This window comes from Scomber japonicus, chromosome 12 (assembly GCF_027409825.1).
Source record: "Scomber japonicus isolate fScoJap1 chromosome 12, fScoJap1.pri, whole genome shotgun sequence".
Taxonomy (NCBI): Eukaryota; Metazoa; Chordata; class Actinopteri; order Scombriformes; family Scombridae; genus Scomber; species Scomber japonicus.
In genome coordinates, this window is record NC_070589.1 from 18,116,118 (window position 1) to 18,137,513 (window position 21,396).

Genomic DNA, 21,396 nt, shown 5'->3' on the forward strand with positions numbered 1-21,396 from the left:
ACTATTGTCAGTAAAATTCACTTGAAGGTTCAAAAGTAAATGTCCTGTTAGTGTTTATAATAATATTATTGATTGATTGATTATTGATGGATTAAGCATCATTTTAATGTTTTAGCTAATTTAATTTATTTTATGTAGTATGCTATAGAAAATGTATTTATATATTTTGATATACTGTAATAAGGCAGTAAAAAGCACAATCAATCAAAATGCAGTGAAATGGAAATTCAGTAGTATGATATTGAAATGCTCAAGTGATGTACAAGTAACGTAGAAGAACAGTACTTAACTAAACACTTTTTAAAATATATATAAGATGTGTATCCAATTTTAAAAAAATAGCCTCACTGAGCTGCCAGTGGCCCAGTTATGACACACTCACACTGTGCAGCCATTATTCAAACCCCCACAAATCCTTTATTTTAACTTTCAGAGGAGGTCCCCAAGTTTCAAAAGATACTAAATATGTCAGGCAAAATTTGGGGAAATATTTACATATTTTGAGGTTTTAACCGAAACGTACCCCTTTGTTTCAGTTCGTGCATTTAAAGGCCCCATGAAATTAGAGCATCTTTAGCTTCTCTACTGGGATGTATTTCAATGGGTGGTGCTTAATGATGAGAAACAGAGCTACAGAGGATTATTGGCTCTACACGCACCTCCTTACCTCTTGTTAGACCAGAAGGAGGACGAAGGAGACATGTGTAAATCAGATCTCAGTAGCTACATTGTTTTGGAAATAAAAAGTTTTTGCCGCCTGATATCCAAACACACATCTCTTCCTTTCTCTCTCAATATTTTTCTGTTAGCCACTATGACCCACAAAGGGCAAAGTGCGGTTTTATATGACCAGTGTGGCTAGCTACTTGTCCAAAGTCACATTTGATTTCCAACTTTTCCAAACGCCCCTCAGTGCAGGATGAGTCATAAAACATTTGAAAGTTTTACAAGAGGAGAAAAGACAGGGATATTGATGTAAATATACTCTGATATAGATTTTTGAAATATATTTGCCCTCTAACAAGAAATAAATAAACACTTACCACAGAGACACGATATTAAAACTGAGAAAATGTATTTTTCATTTCTTGGGGCCTTTAATATAAGTCATTTCAACGGTCTCCAGAGAGAAGGGCATGAACTTGTTGCATTCACTGTATGTAGGACAGATTACTAGTGATAGTGACAGTGATAACATATCAGACTCTGTCTCAACTCCACTGGAAGTATCTCACCATGATGTCACATCCTCTTCTCTTGGTCAGTCATCCTCAGCAACGAGAAAAACACACCACTCGTCTAAAGAGGCACAAACATGCAAGCTTCATTGCCGGCAGCAGGTTTTAACGATGTTAAAGTGTTTCAGGGTGGTTTTTCCTTTGAGCACTACAGGAGTTGTTGTTGTCTACTTCACCCCGGCGTTAACGGTTGATAGTCCTGACTCAACAAAGAGTCAGCATCCCCCCCGTGGCTGTGCTTACTCACTCCTGAGCCCGGCGTTTAGTTTTCCTTGGCAGACCCAGGCCACAGCTCATTAGACTAAGAGAATGTGCCTGCCTTAATTAATGATATGTAAATATCCTTGAATTGGCCACATTTGCATATTAAGAGAGATTTGTGGAATCTGTGGAGTAATATATTTTAATTAGGGATTAATTAAAAATAATGGGAATTTCATTTCGCCTGGCAGGTTGTGTTTGGTGTGAAGCGTGCGTCGGGGCCCAATCTTTGAACGCCGAGGCAGCTCCCAACATGTGAAGGAAGCTCTGCTCTTCCACTCGCTATCTGCGCTGCATACAAACATGTGTGCCCTCAGACATACACACACACACACATGCTCTCTGGCATCACATTCCTTGAGATGCCAGAACCTTCCCAGGGGGTCTTCACAAAGCGCTGTAGCTTTGAAAAGCTGGTGAGGAGGGGGGTGGGGGGGTGGGATCCAGCTCGAACACCCACAATATGTTTTTGGGGATGGTCCCAGTTTGGCTCGATTTCATCTCCTCTCATCTTTCAGTTTTTTTTTCCTGTGTAGTTGGGGAATGGCTCTCAGACACGGAACACTAGTTATGTTGGCAATTATGTTAATGGAATGCCATTAGGCCATGATTGTGTATGAGCGAATGGGGAGAGAGGGCACGTTTTCAGAGACCCAAGTCAATGTCTGCTTTGATCCACTTCTTGCAGTCTTTGCCAAAACATTTTCTCTTTTTCACTCGTAGATTTGTTCTTTCACGTGCAGCGCAGCAAACAGTTTGACTGTCATGTCAGGGGTTGTTTCATTTCAGGCTATTTGTACTTGGTAATGATGTACTCAGTGTGTGTTTTTTCTTTGACAGCTGTGAAAATAAATCTGAGTAGAGACAAAGAAACCATCTGTCATCAGCATCACTAATAACACCGATAGCACGGCCACTATCAAGGCATCTTCTAGGTGGAAATCTTCCCCATTACCAAGCATTAATGCTGCTTCCTGCTTCCTGATGCTCCTCGCTGCAGCATCACACACAAACACAGTCATCGCCGTTTTCACTCAATGTGCAAAGGCGATTTCTTGTTGCACCTTCCGGCTGTTTTTCGGTCATTTTCGCTATTAACATTGTAGAGCAGAAGCATGCAGTAAATGCCTGTTTTTCTTCGAGCTGGGCTTAAAGCGGAGAGCTCCTTTGGCATTTGTGATGTGTCGTCAGCGCGCTGATGTTATTGATCCAGGACCTTCCGAATTCATTAGAGGAGATCCAGCCCAACTGCCGCATCTTTATTTATGTTGCTGCCCCATCCCTGGCCTGGCTCTCTCTCTTTCTCTTTCTCTCTTTCTCTCTTTCTCTGCCTCACTCCCTGTCTGCCTTCCTCTTTCATCCTCCATGCATTATTCTTTTATTATTCTTTTACAGCTGCCTTATCGCCCGCATTTTGGTGAGGATAAGACCTGTCATCTTTGGGTCTTGTCTGGGGAGATGATGGGAGACTTCAAGGGGGAGGAGGAGGTGGATGGGAAGGAGGGAGGAGGGAGCGGGTGGGTGTAAAGAATGCCTGCTGTCCCCCTTTTTTTCACCTTCTGAAATGGACCTCTCTCACTCTCTCTCTCTCTCTCCCTCTTTTTTCCCTCTACCTTGCTCTCTTTCACTCCCGCTCTCGCTGTCTCTCTTTGTAATGAGAATCTCTCTTTAATTGAGGGAGCTGCAGCGAGCTGGCCGAGGGCGGCAGGGTTAGATTGTGATACTGGCTACGTGACCGTTATGCTGATAGAGGTGGCAGATCAATAATTTAGGCCCTGACCTTAATGGTGGTGTTAAAATGCTCATTCCTCTGGAGTCTGGAGGCCTTAAAGGTGCAGAGTTGGATAAAGCCATGGAGCTGTGGCTGGATGTGGAGGTGGAGTGGGGGATGGTGGGAAAAGCAGATAAGAGGAGAGGTGGAGGAAGACACAGAGAGAGTGTATTTGCAGTCAGCCCCTCGGTCTGTGAAAAGAGGGATCATGAGTGATGTTTTTTCTGCTTCTACATTCAGACACTCACATTGTCACCAGCATTCATCCTCTTAGTATCTATATGAATGCCATAAGCTTTTTTTTTTTTTTTTTTTTGCCTGTATTTGGTATCTGGTTGTAATCCGTCTTCATAGGAAATCATCCACCTATTCTCGTTGATGCACAGAATGCATCACCAGACACCAGAAGTGAACAAAGACTGCAGTAACGAGTGGGTTTAATCTGGTTCTGGGCTTGTCTTGTGCTCCTAGCTTAAGGCCATGCACATTGAGAATTTGGACGGCCATCGATTTGATTCTGAGGGACGTTAACGTCACGGCCTCATGCGTCTCTCTGAATCTCTAAGACTGGACTCATTCCCTGCTGGCAGGATGCGACCATCTCTACACCCACCCTACCCCCCACTCCCCCACCACACACACGCACACACACACCCGCCCCTCCCACCACCCTCACCCTCCCACCCACACACCCACCCTTAGGGGATGATATATTAGATATAACCAATTCAATTTTATGCAGCCGGGACAGACGCCCTGGGGACATAAACACACACATTTTTAATATACTCCTCACCAGGAAGCCCGATGCACCAGAGCCTGCGGCTGCCCTGGGTCTCCTCTCACACTCAATTATTAATGTAACGGCCGTAGTGGCTTAATTAAATAATAAAGACAAGCTCACTGCAACGGAATGGGCCAAGGACGAGTCATAAGGGAAGGTGGCCTCTCTAAATGTCTGATTTTGACATATATGTGAATGCATTGCTGTAAATATTCATGCAACAAAATATCTCATCCACAATCAAATATACATGAAAATTTACATGTGTAGCTTTATTTATAGATATCGGGTCACTATTTTTATACTATCTATTAAATGAGGGGTCATTTACAGGTAAAAGAAGAGGTCATATTGCATCTAAATTGCTTTGTGACAGTGGTTATATTCCTGTCCAGAAAGCCTGTTGTAAAAAAAAATAAAGGAGAAAAAATCATTTGAGGGAGAGGTGCAGGCTTTTGGCTTCTAGTCTCGGATCTGCTCATAAATCAATTGTCTTGAGAGTTGGGTCAGACAGGGGCTTGTGACACCTCAACTACATAAAAAGAATGATTTCCTCAGATTATGGATTCCTGCCACCTTAAGGGCAGGCCAGAGGAAGCACTCTGTCTCTGACGTGATGAAATGTGGCATTATCTTTTACTTTGTTTCATTAGATTCACTGGAGATTACACACTCTATCCTCAAAGACTAGATTCTCCAGCTTTCTAAGATGAGAGATCTTCTGGCCTTGGGGCGAAAAAAAAAAAAAAAAAAATCCAGCTCCCCCAGCTTGTTTCTCGGGGTTCATGTCTGTTTTAACTCCTAATTAATTATTCAAATTCATTTTGAAATGCGCGTTACATTTTGAGTGGCTTGTTCAAAGGCAAAAGCAGTTTTTTTTCCCACTAATGGCAAGTAAGCTCCACCATTAGATTGAAAAATAGGCCCATTGTGTGTGTTGACTTGGTGGCGTACTGCGATGAAGGATTGCGACAAACTGGAGTGTTTAAATCGGTGAATTGAAATTAATGCCCTCTCAAAGCCAGGCTTGCTGACGATACATTAAAGCTAATACTCCAGTGAGGTCGAGCAAATGTTTGTTTATATACATGAAATACGCTCAGAGAGAATGAAATGATTGGATTTTGCCCAAGTAAACACTTATATTAAAGAAAGAGACAAAAGAAACAAATTGTAATGCGATGAGGTGTGGGTGCTTTCTATGTTTATTGTTTCTTCTTTGTTTTTGAGTAGACTAATCTTTCCTGACGTGTTTCATTTATGGCCTTATTATATGTTCTTTTTTCAACCTTTTTTTCTCTTTCTTCAATTCAACCTTTTTTCTCTTTATCATTTCATACCCTTTTTTTTGCCACATACTTAAAGTACGTCCTGCTCTTTTTGTCTGCTGACACATTGAGACACTTTCAAAGGTCATGCTTCAAGTCTGTCTTGTCACATCACTTATTCAGGCTGGTTTTATTTATTCATGCCACTTTTTGATTTTAATAATTTAATGCAGTGAAATGTTTCTTTTATACAGCTATAAAGTGCTCACAAGGAGTGTTGACATCTCTGAAAATATGGTTAAATGGATTCTTTATACGGCTCGGACAATCCTCCATGTAAAGTGTGAGCTGTTGCTGTCAGTAGAAGCTGTAATGTGTATCGATTGAAATTATCCCGCACTTCCACTGCAGCCAGAGGACCTCTCAGATGCCGGGCGAAGAGGCAGAGTGTATAAGAGGCTCTTTTTGTACTTTTCCTTTTCCTTTAGAATTTACTGCCAGCGGCTGAAAGTGGTATTTATTTTCCTCAGACTCTGCTCTGCTATCCTGGAGTTGGCAGAGTGATTTTGTGGAATAGAAACATTATAGACTGTTAGTGTCAAAGTGTTAAATGTGATGTATAGAGCTGGGGGTTTCAGAGGGAGGAGGGTGGACGGGTTGAGGAGGAGGTGGTAAGGAGGTGAGCACTGCCAGCCATGACTGGAGCAAGGTGCTCAAGGGAGAGAGGAGCCATCCACCATGTGAGGGATGGCAGGGTAATGTGGCGGGAGGTAATGGCTTTTCTCAGTCCGCTGAAACAGAGGGGAGATCATTAGGGGGCTGCCGCGCCGCACCGCGCCGTCCGTTTACCCCGACTTGCCAGAGTCTCCTGTCAGAGCAGGGATGTGGAGACACTCATTGTGTTTGTCTGTCTGTTTTCTGTGGCGCTGGCAGCGTCGCTCCATAGAGGCAAGAGTGTTTGATTATTATTTTGGGCCTTTCTTACCGGGATGGATAGACCCTGACACTCTGGCTTACAGCTGCACTCAAATATTTCCTTACCAAATGTCTTCTCCAGCTGTGAAATCAAATCAAAAAGCTAGCCTAGATCTGATGCCAAAAAACAAAACTCTGTTGCTTATTATTTAATTGAGTTCCTTAATTGAGTCAGTGATTTCTCCCAAAAACGCTGTCATTTTAAACATAAGGATTCAAAACCTTTCAAAGCCTCGGAGTATTTGAAAGTGACTGCTACTTTGTTTTTTTATCAAGGTTGACTGAAGTTAATTAAAAAGATCACAGTTGTAGTCATACATTTTATGTTACTAGCTAGAACGCAACACATATCTTTATAGTTCAAAACTCAAGTCTTAATCAAAAGAGAAGTTGACTTCACACAGAGATAGTCTGAGAAGCACGTAGGAAAAAAAAAAGGCCTTCAGATCTCAAAGTGATCGTCTAAGGCAAAATAATCTCTGACACCTCCTTTTATTTTCTTGGAGGTTATCGCCGTCTTTGTTTGGTGTTTGTTTAGTTTACGAATCATTACAGTGGTTGTCATTTATGGCGTATACCAGGTACAGTGAAAAACATAAACAGAAAAAAAAACCTCAAGAGAAACTGACTTCACACCAAATTTCTTATATTTCGAGACCAACAGTGTGGATGAATATTTGGGAATCTATAGTTGTCTTCCTATATGGAGCATGAATCTGTAAACTTTAATTGGGGAGAAAGAAAGTGATGGCATGCTTTTTGTGACCTGTGTTAGAAATAAAGGTGTGCTTTGTGCAATCCTCAAAACCAGTTAACAGCACTTTGAGCTGTCGGTCGATTTTTGCCCCGGTGAGCCTCCAGCCCGGCGTGACAGAGAAGATTGGACGTCATTAAGGTCTACACTCTTTCCGCTGTCTGGAGGTGTGTGAAATGGTTTCTGATGCTGCCAAAAGCATGAGCTGTAATTGTGTATCTCCATCGAAAAATCTCAAAGAAAGTCTTGCAGCACAGACGACCACAGCTGCATGTTCATCTTGCAGTGTCATTAACCTGCACTGTATCGCTTCTCCAGATGTTTGGGAGGGGAGGGGAGGGGAGGGAGGCGGGGGGGGGGTTTGTGCCTCCATTTTTATTTGCCCTTCTGTTTTAGTTGAAGGTTGATGGGGGGCGTGGGGGGGGGGGTGGGGTGGGGTGGGGTTTACATCCCTAACAAGAAGATTCCCCTTGTGTCCCTGTCAAAACTCATTCACACTGTATGAAAAAAAAAGCTCCTGAGAAATATGATCACTTCTGTAAAACAGACCAATTACTCCCCATTGACAACCTTCAAAGCCCACTTTTATTGGCCGATTCAGCCAAATAAAACTTTACTGCACGAGCAGAAAGGGACGCCGCTATTTTTGCATAGCTTTTCCAAACCCCGCGTTTATATGATCCCTGTTATTACACCTCTGTGACATTTAAAGTTTATTGAACAAGACTTTAAAATCTGTAGGCAGTATATAAAAGATCGAGGAATTTATTTCTTTCAGATGGGGGGAGAGAGACTCCAACAGCGGAGACTCTGACTTGAACAGATTGACGTGGTTTTGTTGGAGTAAATAATTTGTAAATGGCGACTGAACTAAACATTTTCTTTATAATCGACTTATCTGTTAATTATTTTCTAGATTAATCATGTTGTCTATAAAATGTCAAATAATTGGGAAAAATGGCAAGTGCAACCATCCAAAACCCATAAATGTATCAGGAAAAAGAAAAAGCAAGAAATTTAGTTCGGAATTAGACATTTTCTCCCCATTTTTGCTTGAAAAGCGATTCAAATAATTCATCGATTATCTAAATAGCTGTAATTGTTTTCCCATCTATCGAGTAATCGGTTATTCAACCACTCATTTCAGCTCTGATCTAAAATATTGAAAATGCTTATGTGATACACGGTCGCTAAGATTTAGCTTTAAGCCTCATTTGACACTACGCACAGTATGAGCTTCCGTCTTGAAAAAATTATGCCTCCCAGACAGCCAGACAGACAGAGAGAAACGAAAGGAGAAAAGGGAAAGGCACGGGGAGAAAGGTCCTGCCCCCCTCCTCTGTGTAATTAAAAGGGGGTGTCTGTCAGGGGCTGCTGGTGCTTTGTGCGGCCCCATATGTTTGGGCGCTGATACAGGGAGGATTATTCTGTTTGGAAGCCTGATAACAGCCTGTTTATAACCTTGGCACAGGCTGTAGCCTAATCTGGCAGCAGCACATCTCTCCCCACCTCCACCCCTCTAACATTTTCACAGGAAATTGGCTATTTTTTTTTCTCAACAGTTGGATACAGTCATGACCCAAAAAAGACTGAAGTGTTTCACCTATATCTCTGCCTCAGCCTCAGCTCAGCCTAAATATTAGATGATAGAAGTTTAACGAGTCGAGTGAACGTTAACAAGTGTAAAATTAGTGCAGCTAGTTTTGTGTTTGTGACGTTCCCTCTTCTCATTGTATTCTTCTTCCATCTCTCAAGGTTTCATTTGAGTTGAGTTGAATCAGTTATACACTCACCTTTTCATTCCTTGGACATTGGTGCCTCTTTTGTCGCCAACTCCATTTTCTTTTCTTTTTTTAATCTGCTGGCTGATTAGTTCAGTCTTTTGTTCTCGGAGTATATTACCATCACACTGCCTTTCACATGACTGAGTGTGTCTTGATTTTAATTCTGCTACTGCAAACTGCTTTGTGATTTTGGGTCCTTTGTACTTCTCTTTTGAATGCCTAAATTATGCCTTTCCTCAACTAATTGCTACATGATTGATTTTATTAATTTAATAGTACACTAGTTGTTCAGGATAAAGGCAATATACTTAAGAAAAAATGCTGGACCAATCCTTTATTGTAAACTCTCTGGCTAGATATTTCATTCTACAGTGAACATCTGTTTGTTTGTGGTGTTTCAATCAAGAAAGAAATACTGAAATCCAGCTCCTTGCCTGCATTTTGAATCACATAATTCTCAGCAAGATTCGCCTTAAATGTTCTCATTAATAAGGGGGTTGCAACCTTGCTGATGAGTTTCCAGAGCACTGAATAAAAGTCACTCTCGGTAAAGCACTGTTCTACAGCGAGGACCCTTAACCGGCACACTGCAGGGAGAGAGAGTGCTCAGAGTGGCAGGCAAAGAGAACTGTCAACCTGTCACATTTCTCCCTCCTCTTCCCCCTGATAAATTAAAGTTACACAGTGTGCGTGTTGTAGCAGCGGAAGGCTGTGCAGAAAGCCTGGCTCCTCAGGTCTCAGGAGATAGCTGGCAACTAGGTCAGACTGATAATGTAATCCGCTGACTGGATCCTCAGCCCACTACATCCAGAGAGAAAAGCATGACAGGAAAAAAATGGAAATGTGGGAGGAAAATAGGAACTTTTATGTGTTGTTGTACTTACTTGGCGATACCTCGTTGGCTCTTGTTAATCAAGTTGGAGTAATGTCCATGCAGTCTATTGTGAGGACTGGTATCACATCCAGCTGGTGTGTGTGTGTGTATGTGTGTGTGTGTGTGTGTGTGTGTGTGTGTGTAGGTGATTATTCCAAAAAAATGTAATCCATGTCAATACACCTCACACTCCTCACAGGGGAATCTTATTTACACGGATTCCTTTTTAACGTGTTATCTTTGCACCGCATACTGCACCGCACATCCACAACAAAATAGTATCATGCGAGTCCGCAGGGAGAGAGAGTGACAAGAAGAAGTTCCTGCATCAGCAAGGTGCATTTTCATTCCCATGCAGTATTCCAGAGAGGCTCTGTGGGCCCACTGTGACAACTCTGCCTCCCTGCAGGTGTGGAAATGAAACAGGGCCTATAAATAGCCCAGGCAGCTGGGAGTAGAGCACTGTAGAGCAGGAGGGGGGTGGGGGGGGGGGGGGTAGAGGGAGGAAAGGGGGGGGAATTAGAGGTCCAGCTGGGGATGCAGGTGTGTAGAGGCTGACCGACAGAATACGATTGCTGTCTCAACCAGGGGGTTGGAGGGAAGGAAGGGTGGCTGTGGGGCTGCATCTCCATCCAGATCAGGAATAAGAGAAATTCAACTTTAATTAGTAAAATGTGTAAAAGTATAATAATAATATAAGAAGAAGAAAAAAACTTTTTGTGACCTCTGGATGCATATTTGCTATATTTGGGCTTCACAATTAACTTTGTTTTTTTAAATATATAAAACACCAAAGTAAGACTGAGCTCTAGTCTAAAAACAAAACTCTACATGAAGTACATGTGAAGAGATGCAGTGTACAAGTGGAAGAGTAAAGGATCTGATCTGTGGCCTTTAAAAGTCTGAAAATGAAGATAATTATTTAGTTTGTTGGTGTTTTTTTTATTTGGAGATACTTAAATTGAGCTTAAATTATTTCAATTTTGCAAACAAAGTCCACAATAATGGTGAGAAAGACATGTGAAGGTCAAGTATTGTTTTAAGAGAAAGCACTCAGAAACAATTGTAACTGAAGTATTTCTATTATCTAAAGATTAGGAAAATGATTGTGAAGCAACTAAACACAGGTAGATCATTATTTTGACACACAGTACCTGAGCAGTCTTTAGTACCAGCTGTATGAATTGGTCGAGGTTGTAATCATGGTGGAGGGTTTGACGCTGTTTCCATGGTTACAGCTGTTGACTGTTCTCCTGGCAGACGTGGACGCTTAACTGTACCAGTCCTTCTTACTACCTTTTTTTATTTTCTGTATCTCGGCCCCATCTGCCCAGGTTCAACCCCCTGAAGCTGCAGCTATCATTTGAATTTGAGCTTGCACAATTTATTAAAATAAATCTGTGTTCACATTAGTGTTCGATGATACAGAAAATGTAGGTTATTTTGTGTTTTTCAGAGTTCACGCATATTCTCTTCCTTTTGATGACTCTCATGTGTGCCCCTTTTAGACTCACACGGTGCCTTAAACTGTCATTGTTTTTTTATTTGAATTGGTCAGCATGTGTTTTTATGCAGTAAAATCAATGGAAGTGCCTGTGAACAGTGACAGCTGTCTGCTAAAAATGGGTCAAACATCGGCTGAGCATGCATTCAGTCGACTCTCATCACACACGTTTCTCTCATTTGAATGGTGTATTAGTGTTTCTGGCGTGTGTATGTGTAATAAATTTGTCTTTATTTTAAAATCAAACCTCAGCATTTAGGGCAGAAAACGCTGCTTTCATTCCCAGTGGATGAGCCGATATGCTTTTCATATAAATGACATCTAGCACTTGCACACTGGTATTTGCATTAATGCATTAATTCCTCAGTACTATATGCTTTTCTGTAGCTGCAGGCAAAATGACACATTCTCATCAAAAAACACACTCCCCTGCTACAGTCCCACACCGCTCACACTCACACACACATTTCACTGCTGACTGACAGCAGGAGCTCCCTCTGACCCAGTATTCTGCTACAGTGGGACGATCCCACAGGCCTGTGATTAATGACTAGGCTTTATCCGCTAGTAGTGTGGTAGGCCTGCCAGCCGGGCCACTTAGACTGCCTGGACCACTACCTCTGCTGTAAACACACTTTCTCTCTCTCTCTGCCTGCAGGCATCACATCGTCATATTCATTGTTACAGCTCTAAACATTTGTCCTAAGTTGACCCCCTCAACACACACATACATACACACCAATGTATGAATTTGCACAGCAGTGCTATGAACTTGGAGTATTTGCTTTTGCATTTGTTTGCTAATCATAGCAAATATTATTATAATTTCTGCTTCAGGACATTTCTGATGGTGTTGAGTTTTAAGGATCCTCTTTTGTGTGTATGAAAAATGTGTGGCGCTGTTTTTTTGGTTGAAATTTGTGGTATGAAATGGACTTGGTCTCAATAATGAACAGTGATCCCTCACATTGTTTTTCTCTCCTGACAGTGAGGAGTAGACTTAGCATCACTAGTCTTTTGAGCACCAGGCCAGATAAAAACAGTAAACCTCACTGGGATTTCAGCAGTTGTGACAAGGTCCAAACAAACTGCACACACAGCGAAAAAAAGCCAGTTGACTTATTCTGCCCTGATGGGAAGCTCCCTGATAAATGCAGTGAGAGACTCTGTTTCTTGCAGGAGCGAATCCGTCAAGTGGTACAGTATTAATGGCACCTCATCCCCTGTCAAACATCTGGACAGCATCAGTCTACCTGCCAGATTCTATGCTACAACTCTGTATGCAAGATAAATGCGCTTTTAAATTGTGTTTATGAGTGACAATGAGTCACTTTGGCTTAAAACAAATTCATCAGTGTACAGATGTTGATGCAATTACTACATTAATAAAAAAAAAATCAACAGTTTATTTTACTAATCTAGTAGCTTAAATTATTCATCACCTTCTCAGTTATAAGCGTTTCTTTTCTTCTGACTGAAAACTGAAAACATTTTAGCTGTTCGACTGTTTTTGAGTAAAACAAACTATTTCAATTAATCACCTCGTTCTTTGGGAAATTTTAATGTGTATTTTCACTATTTTCTGTATTTTCTATAGCCAAATGATCAAATAGCAGATTGATCAATAATGAAAACGTTTATTAGTTGCAGCCCTACTCTAAAAAATGAATTGATTATTTGAAAATATAATATGTAACTGGCCATTAACTGCAGCGTAGCTAGTGATTCGGGTCCGTCTGGGGACTTTTGCCTCCTCTCTCTCAAGATATTGTAAGATTATTCAGTAATGAAAGCAGCCTTTCATTGCAGCCTTAATTTCTCTCCTGGAATGTCATTTTGCAAGACCCACCACACTGACTGTATATTGATATTTTTAGCTTTGCTATGGTTTGTCATGGGACAACAGAAGTGTCCTTTGTAGTTTTGTGGTTGTGTGATCTGAACTTGTGGAGGGCTTTGGGGCTTCTGTTATATGACAGCTTTGAAATGAGAGAAGCTAAAAGGGCTGCCAATGATTTAACCCATAAGATCTTTAAACTGAGGTGCAGCTGAAAGCACTACGGCAACTCCCGAGCTGAGAGGAACACAAGATCCAAATTCATCATAAACAACATTACCTGTCAATCCATATTATATCCGGATCCTCCTGTGAAAGATATTTACTTACTCTAACTCTTGCTTGACCTGAGATACACAGATATACATGCGTAGATGCTCAGTTTGGAACAGATCTATATTTAGAAAAGACAACATGATCATATCTATTTACAGAAGAGGCATATGGCTAACATCATTATCATGCCATTCAAAGCACTCAGTGACCACTTGTGCTTTATGGAGAGGAGCATTGTCATCATGGAAGTTATTGCTCCCAGTGGAGATGAAATGCATCATGGGATAATCTAAGTAACCACTTGGAATCTTTCTTAATAGTAGAGGATATTACAGACTTAGCCATGTGACTCTGAATGGTCTCAGGATGATAATAATGCACCAGCGGCTCCTCTGAGTGTTTGTGCCAGGTTCTGTTCTCTGTGTGAATGGTTTGTGCCGCTTCCAGAGAGGCAAACTGCAAGACAGGTTTGCTTTCTAGTGACGTTGTGTAAAATGCGTGTTCACATGTTGTCGAGTGAAGCCGAGCACAGCGAAGCAGAACTACAAGCCCTATTGTCTATGAGTGGCCATATGGTGGGTGTCCTTGCGTGGTAGCTTAAGGGAGCCTTTCTCCCTGAGATGAAACAATTTTGTTCAGAAATGAACCTCCTCTCTCAGCCCGCCGTGTTCATCAGACCCTGCCCCATCACCCACCTCTGAGAGGCACGCAGTGTATCACGGGTCCCGACAGATCGCTTAGGGCAGGGGTGGCAACCCGGGAATCCCAGGTAGATCTAAACAATCTCATTCACGTGGACTCTGCGTCTACCCCTTGTAAAAAAAAAAAAGCCCACCCCTACCCTGTTCCATGCCTCCAGATGTCGCTTAATTTACTGCGACTCTGCTAATTGCTGTAATTAAGGATTAATTACTGTTAATTACCTTCGCATAAACTCATCACCAGTCAAAGAGCGGAGCCTTATGAAATGTGCCATGCACAGGAACACACACCGCCGGGACTTTAGGAGGATTGTGTTACCGGACCTCTTGTTTCATGTCTTGTCCTGGTGCATTGGGAGGGCTTGTAGGGCGGGCAGGACGCTAACTGTCATGGACCATCTCCTCCTAGCTCTGAATGCGTCACACGTCACCTCCTCACCAACTGTTGCCTGGGATGGCATCACTGCGCTGGCTGACATTTGATTAGAGGCTGCATTTATTTGTGGAAAAGAGTAAGACAAATGTGATAAATTAAGCGAATCTCGCTAAGATTGTCTGCTGTAATTTGGGACATTTTTATTACAAATTGACTAAACACTTATAATACTAACCTTCCAAGTGCCAACGATAATGTGTTTGTAAAGTCAAGTATTAAAATCTGTCAAGTATTAGAAAAAAAAATGATTGATTCTTCTTGATTCTTGACTGATTCTTCACTCAAATATTTCCTGATCTAAATAATAACTTTACTGAGTTTGTTTTATTATGGTTTTCTTTTGGCAAAGTGCAATTACTGTGTATAAGATGATTTTGCTTGACACAAGGTTTAAGACAAAATGAAGGCCTGCACTGTGAGTCTAGGCAGTTATAGTTGAATAAAAAATCAATTGTGGCCTTCAAAGGGTTCAAAGAAGCTGATCAACTTGGTTCCTTATCGCCTGTTGTCATGCCTTCTGTTTGTCGCTCTGCTTCCTGTTTCCTCTCCACTGTCTGGTGTCAAATAAGGGCAAAAATGCCTGAAAATAAGTCCTTAAACTCTGTCAAGTCTTGCCTAAGCTATATCCAAAAGGTAGTGTGATCACTTATTTGTGCACTTTGTGTTTTCCTGTGTGTGTCCCTCTTTCCATAGAGATGTCTTTGTCTCTTTGTGAGCAGGCCGACTGTGCTGCTCGCTGCTCCACAAGCTTGTGATTTCTCCTCAGCTATTCAGCCACAGCGGTTTCCCATGCAGCCTGGAGCTGTTGAAACTGCATGGGCTGAGCATGAGTTTGATTCAATCAAGAAGATATATATATTTTAAGACACCGTAAGAAAGACTGACAGCCGGGGGGCTAATGTATTGCCTATTTTGAATAATGAATTATTTTAATGAAGGTTTTTAAATGGGAGTGCTCTGCGTTGGTGGCAGGGCGGTGCTCTGAATGGTCTTCTCCTCTGGCGCTGGCTGCCTCATTATCAGGCCAGACCCTCAGGCCTCAAACTGGCCTGCTTAAGCCTCAGATGATGACGATAATTACCGTTATTAGGAGTAGCTGCAGGGGGAACTTGTTCTGAAAAACACCAAGCTGAGTTCTTGCCTCGCTTGCCGCTGCCGCCACTACTGCTGCATGAGAAACTACCGATCGCCAGTGGAGAAAGCCAGAGAGGGAGAGAGAGAGAGAGAGAGACAGAGGGAGAGGAGGGGAAAAAAGGAGGGGATGAGGGGAGCGGCCACCAAATCCGCCTAATGTGACGCCTGTCAGCTCGTCTCCCACCAGCTGTCACCTCCCAAATGCACTGGGGTTCATTTTTTTAATTGACACCTCGCTTTCCTATTCCATTTCTATTTTTCGCCTTTCATTCTCCCTCCATCACTCGCTTCTCTCCTTGCCTGTACCATCCACATCTCCTCGTCTCTCCCTGTCCCTCCAGTATTTCTTTAGCGTTTTTCCTTGTCCTTGGTATCCCCCATCCCCCCACCCAGTGTCAGATACAACACTCCAGCTCTGCCCCCTTTCTGCACATGATACTCGAGATGGCTGATAAAACATAAAGCTGTTTTAGAGGTACTTTATGACTATGCCCTTGTGTACTGAGGCTGTACAGCTTCCCATTATCTGGTGATGGAGGGAACATTTTGGGCCTGAAAAAGTTTCCCATGAGTTCACGGATAGACCACAAATCTAGCTTTCAGCCTTACAGCACAGAACATTTAAAGACTATTTAAACAACACAATGCTGATAATATAGCAGGGGCATTCATGCCATAGACTTTATTGTGAGCTATGATTAGAAATTTCACAACAATCGTTCATTCTTTATTAAAGCGCAGATTTAATTCAGTAGAAATGGCCACATATACAGTAAATTGGATGTAATGCAGCGCAATATTCATTTACCGCTCTCAGTAATGATGATAACATTGCTAAGCACTGTGGTTTACCTCTAGTGTGTGGGTCAGTGTGAAAAATGGCACAGTGCTGCATTTTATGATGATTGCATTGTTGGTAGGAGGAGATATTGAAGCTTAATACTTTTTTTTTGGTAACAACTGAAATGTGTCCAAAACATACTTGGGAAAACAGCTCAGCTCTGAAAGCTCATTAAAAAAAACCCCAACTCTTCTTAAGCACTGGAACAAAATATCAGATTAATTGATTAGTCAGTTGACAGAAAATTAATTGGCATGTATTTTGTTAGTTGTGTGTGTCAATTTTCCATTTTAAACCTGAAAAGTAACCTTTTTAAGGATTTGCTGCTTTTCTTTGTCTTGGCTATTTTGCTGTTTTGGACTGTTATTTGGACAAAATAAGATATTTCAAGACATCACCCTTGCCTTTAGGTAATTATTATGGACATTTTTCAACATTTTATGGCATTTAATTAATTGATAATGAAAATAATAGTTAGCCCAAGTCATCTTGACTTATTCATCCACCCAATAGTTTCTGATTTAAATCCCACTTTTGTCTTTTTAAGCAAAGATCTTGTGGGATTACTTGCATTTAGCTAACATTTAACAGCTTATTTTTGACTTGAGAAAGTTTCTCATGACTTCATGAACAGAGTACAAATCTGTATCTTTTAGTATAGTATGGTACAAAACTAGCATGGCACCTCTAAATCGCTGCCCACATCTTACATTTCATAATTTTCTGGCTAGTACAAAACATTTTAATTAACAACAATATGTAGAAAATACAGTCACTTTCATGGCGTAGACCTAAATTAGTTGTGATACATAATTTATGATTTCATAATGATGATCCTTTCTTCATTAAAGCTCAGATTCAGTTCAGTAAAAATAGTTATGTACACAGTAAATTGGATATTACTTCACATATTATTAATGTAGTGTTCTCAGTAATGATAATAGCATTGCTTAGTGCTGTAGTTTAGCTGCAGTGTGGGTCAGTATAAAAAATGGCACAATGTTGCAGCTCATGAAGACTGCTTGTATTAAATGCAGATGAGAGGATGCTGAACTCCTTCAAGGAGCAGGGAGGGGAGGTATTGTATTAGTGATACTTGTCATGTCTGCTGTAAATCACGCTGCTTTTTCCAGGTTCCTAGGTTGTTGTTTTGTCTCAGAATGCTGTGTGGCAGGGATGAATGGTGGTGATGTTACATTATCATGTGGCTGTCGCTTTCACTCCTGCTGACTGGTCTGTGACAGGCCCACACACACACACACACACACACACACACACACACACACACACACACACACACACACGGCTGTGTCAGGAGCAGGCCTGATTTATTAACTGCTGAAACCCTAGATGACGTGTGCCCACACAATCAATAGAGAGCACAGCCACTGCCTAGTCCTCTCTGGGGTCATGTGATGTGGACAAGAGCTAGACAAGGAAGGACACACACACACACACACACACACACACACACACGCACACACACACACACATACACATACACACACACATGCATACTCTACTGTGCTGTGGAGTGTATTGCATTACTGTATTGATGGGAAATGGATCCAGTCCAGCGTTGGCTGTTAGCTGCCAGTCAGACACACGAAGGGTAAACTTTCATCATGGCTGTCAGGGACATCACTGCTGCCTTGTTTGACCGTAAATCTTCCTAATTGTGACAGAATACTTCAACATCATTAATTAAACATGTTTTCATTTAAAAGCACTCACAGGGCGCCAGACTGGGTGCTCAGGGTTGTCTGCCAATGTGCATAGCTGTGTATTTTTCCTGCCTGTGTGCCTATATGAGTGCTTACATTTGTGCACAAACGTGTGTGTGTGTGTGTGTGTGTGCACCTTGATTCTCCCTGTACGAGTGGGCGGCTTAATCGTCATGTTTATTTACACTCCTGTTGTCTGCAAACAGCAGGCAGTGTGGCAATGGGTACGAGCCAGCTCTTAAGGAAGTAAAACAGCAGAAATTAATTTTGTCAATAACCAAAACAAAGGCTTATTCTTAGAATTCCATTCATTATTCAGGAAACGGCTCGAGAATTGTTTATGATACGTATTCATTTTTAATGCGTTGCCTTTTTGGGTTTACTGCCCCACATCTCAGGGAGGGAATTATACAAGAGCATGCACAAAGGGAAGGAGAGAAGAGGAGGAAGGAGGGAGGGAGAGAGGGAGGGAGGGAGGGAGGGAGGGAGGGAGGAAGCGACAGAGAGGGGAATTGTGTCCTCTCATTGTTCAATTAAGTCTGTCGGTAATGATCAAGATGAGATGATGGCCATCTTCCTTTTATAGATACTAATCTGTGACTGTCCATGAAGGAAAGGGATCGCAGCGCAGTATGGCCCTCATGTCTTTCACATGCAAGTGTTTATAAAAAGTTTTTGGTGTTATTATGCAGGTGATCAGGTGATTATGTGAATATATAGTCCATGGTTGCAGAGTTCACAACGAGCATTCTGACCAACATTGAGGTCTAATCGATTTCATTGCTATTACTGAACAGAAATAAATAAAGCTCATGGCTGTGGTTAGGGTAATTATGCTACAGCACAGTGAATTGTTTGATTTTCCTTATTAATTGTATTTATTTAATCCATTTCATGCTTTTAGTTGTGCTCTCAGGGACTTGGAGGGAATGAATAAATCACTCTTAGGCTCATTAGATTCCCCCTCTGGTTGGGATGTGCCACTATTTTGTCAGAATCAAATTGCCGAGTGTTATAATTTCCCGCTGATGTGATTCACATGAAAAATATCCACATATTCTTTTGGCACACACCCTACCGGCACACATGCGCCCACACATGCATGCGTCTGCTCCCCATCTGAACTCCTGACCTTTTCCAGCCGTCTGATAGCCATTGACATTTGCCTCTTGAGCTGAGCTTGCTCACGTGTTGGAGCTGATGGGAATGGATGATGTTATTGCTTGAGGAGAAAAGGAGAAGGAAAGGGGGGGGGGGCAGGGAAGGGGTGAAAATAGTGGGGACCAGGGTAGACAAGCTCCCCACACAGCCCCTAAGAATCCATCTGGACCCCCTGCTCGCAAGAAATGTCACAGGGCGACTCAACCTTACATCCTCATTACAAAAGAGCCACCGCTGTGACCATCTGAGGGGCACAATACGGCTTAGTGCTCTGTCACACAACCTGTCATTTACCCTCACTGTCTACTGTCATCATGGATGAGACATACAGTATGTAGTATTAGATCGTCCTCCTGAAACATTTTGATAGATGCGAAGATTAAAGTACACATGAAGGATGTTGTGGCGGCGTGATCTCTGTCTTTGTCCTTGAAGACATTGGATGGAATGGAGGGCTGCACCTGGTCGGCTGTTTTCAGCACCTCTGAGAGAAGCAGGACACTCTGCTCCTTTACCGAGGGAGCCTTCTAGTGGCAGAAAGAGGCAGGGCAATACGGCTCATCCTTAGATTTAAGAAAAAAATCACAGCTCACAGTGACACCTGTATGTTTTACACCATAAACTATAGTAAATATAAAAGTTAATATATATAAAAGTTTAATCCTAGAGTGCAGTTTTTGTTTGAGTTGAGCCTGTAGTGTATACATGTCTCTAAATATCTGGATATGTGCATGTCTATATTAGGTAGTTATTGCGTGTGTTGTACATTGTTTGTGCATGTCCATCTCAGCAGGCCTGTCTCTGTTGTGTTTACACTTCACTCTTCACACTATGGGAGCCGAGTGTCAGCTGAGAGCTGTAGGTGTGTGAAGCCTCAGTGCAGGTTCAAACACTCTCTCAGCTCAACAAGAGTGTAAGAGGATCTCAGACTCAGTGGTAAAGGCTAAATTCAAATGACAAGATTGTAAATATGGTGCTGGTGTTCCAGGTGTGGTGTTATATGGCTGATTTAATATTTTTTTATGTATGATATGAAGGAAACAATCCAAAATGGAGAAATGGTGTTTATCACTGATCTGTGTTTTACTAATAGCCGAGTGTTAAAATAATTAATAGTGACAGTGAATTTTGAGCATTTTACCTTTTAAACAAGGACTATCTTGTGGCCATCACATTTTCAATTTGTGTATCTTCATCTAGTATTGAAGCTGTTTAGCTTGAGTTCTGTAATCTCCTGAGCTGATTTATTTGAGCCAGGTGTCTTTGTGTTAATATACTGCGTCTGACTTGTGTTATTAGTTTGTTTTCTCTTTTCAGATAACATCTGACAAGATAATAAAGCCATCAGCCAGAAACTAAACATAGTCTAAGCATAAGGAGAGCAATGAAAGATGAACTCTGGTGGAAGGCTGTGTTAATTTTTTACATGAAATGATAGTAAGAATCGATGAAATTATAGTTTTATGGTCTTGCCTAGCTGCCAGCCTCTGTGAGGCTGCAGGTTTTTATGGCACAGACTTGAACTATTAAAATGACGGCCATATTTCAAGGGGTTCACTTGGTAGGCTGAAGCAGGAGGAATAGCTAAAACTCTCTCTCAGCCATAGAAAAATTCCTCTGCCTTGCTGTTTAGTCATTTGTTGAGCTATTTTGAACACAAATCAAGCTGTTTAGTGTCATTGTGCTGATGCTACTGTATCTTCTCCTGTTCTCCACAGTGCTCAGTATCCGTGGTGCCCAGGAAGAGGAACCTCCAGATCCCCAGCTGATGCGACTGGACAACATGCTGCTGGCAGAGGGCGTGGCCGGGCCAGAGAAGGGCGGCGGGTCGGCAGCTGCAGCAGCCGCAGCAGCGGCCACCGGCGGTATCGGTGCCGACAACTCAGCAGAACACTCCGACTATCGGGCCAAGTTGTCGCAGATCAGACAAATTTACCACACGGAGCTGGAGAAGTATGAACAGGTGGGGAAGAGGAATCTTGTTTGTATAACAACAACAAATCTCTTCCAGAATTTCTCCAGCTAAAGTATATCACATTCAATTTAGCTCTGTCCCTTCTCTTCCATCTGATA

At 41.9% G+C, this 21,396-nt stretch overlaps 1 protein-coding gene across 1 annotated transcript in view; it reads left to right on the forward strand.

Moving 5' to 3' along the window:
* Window positions 1–21,396, forward strand: part of pbx1a (pre-B-cell leukemia homeobox 1a) — a 43,923-nt gene that overhangs the window by 11,901 nt on the left and 10,626 nt on the right. Inside the window, exon 3 of the mRNA XM_053329449.1 lies at window positions 21,042–21,286. Within this exon, the coding sequence (XP_053185424.1) occupies window positions 21,042–21,286 (245 nt within the window). The remainder of the gene's footprint in view (window positions 1–21,041; window positions 21,287–21,396) is intronic.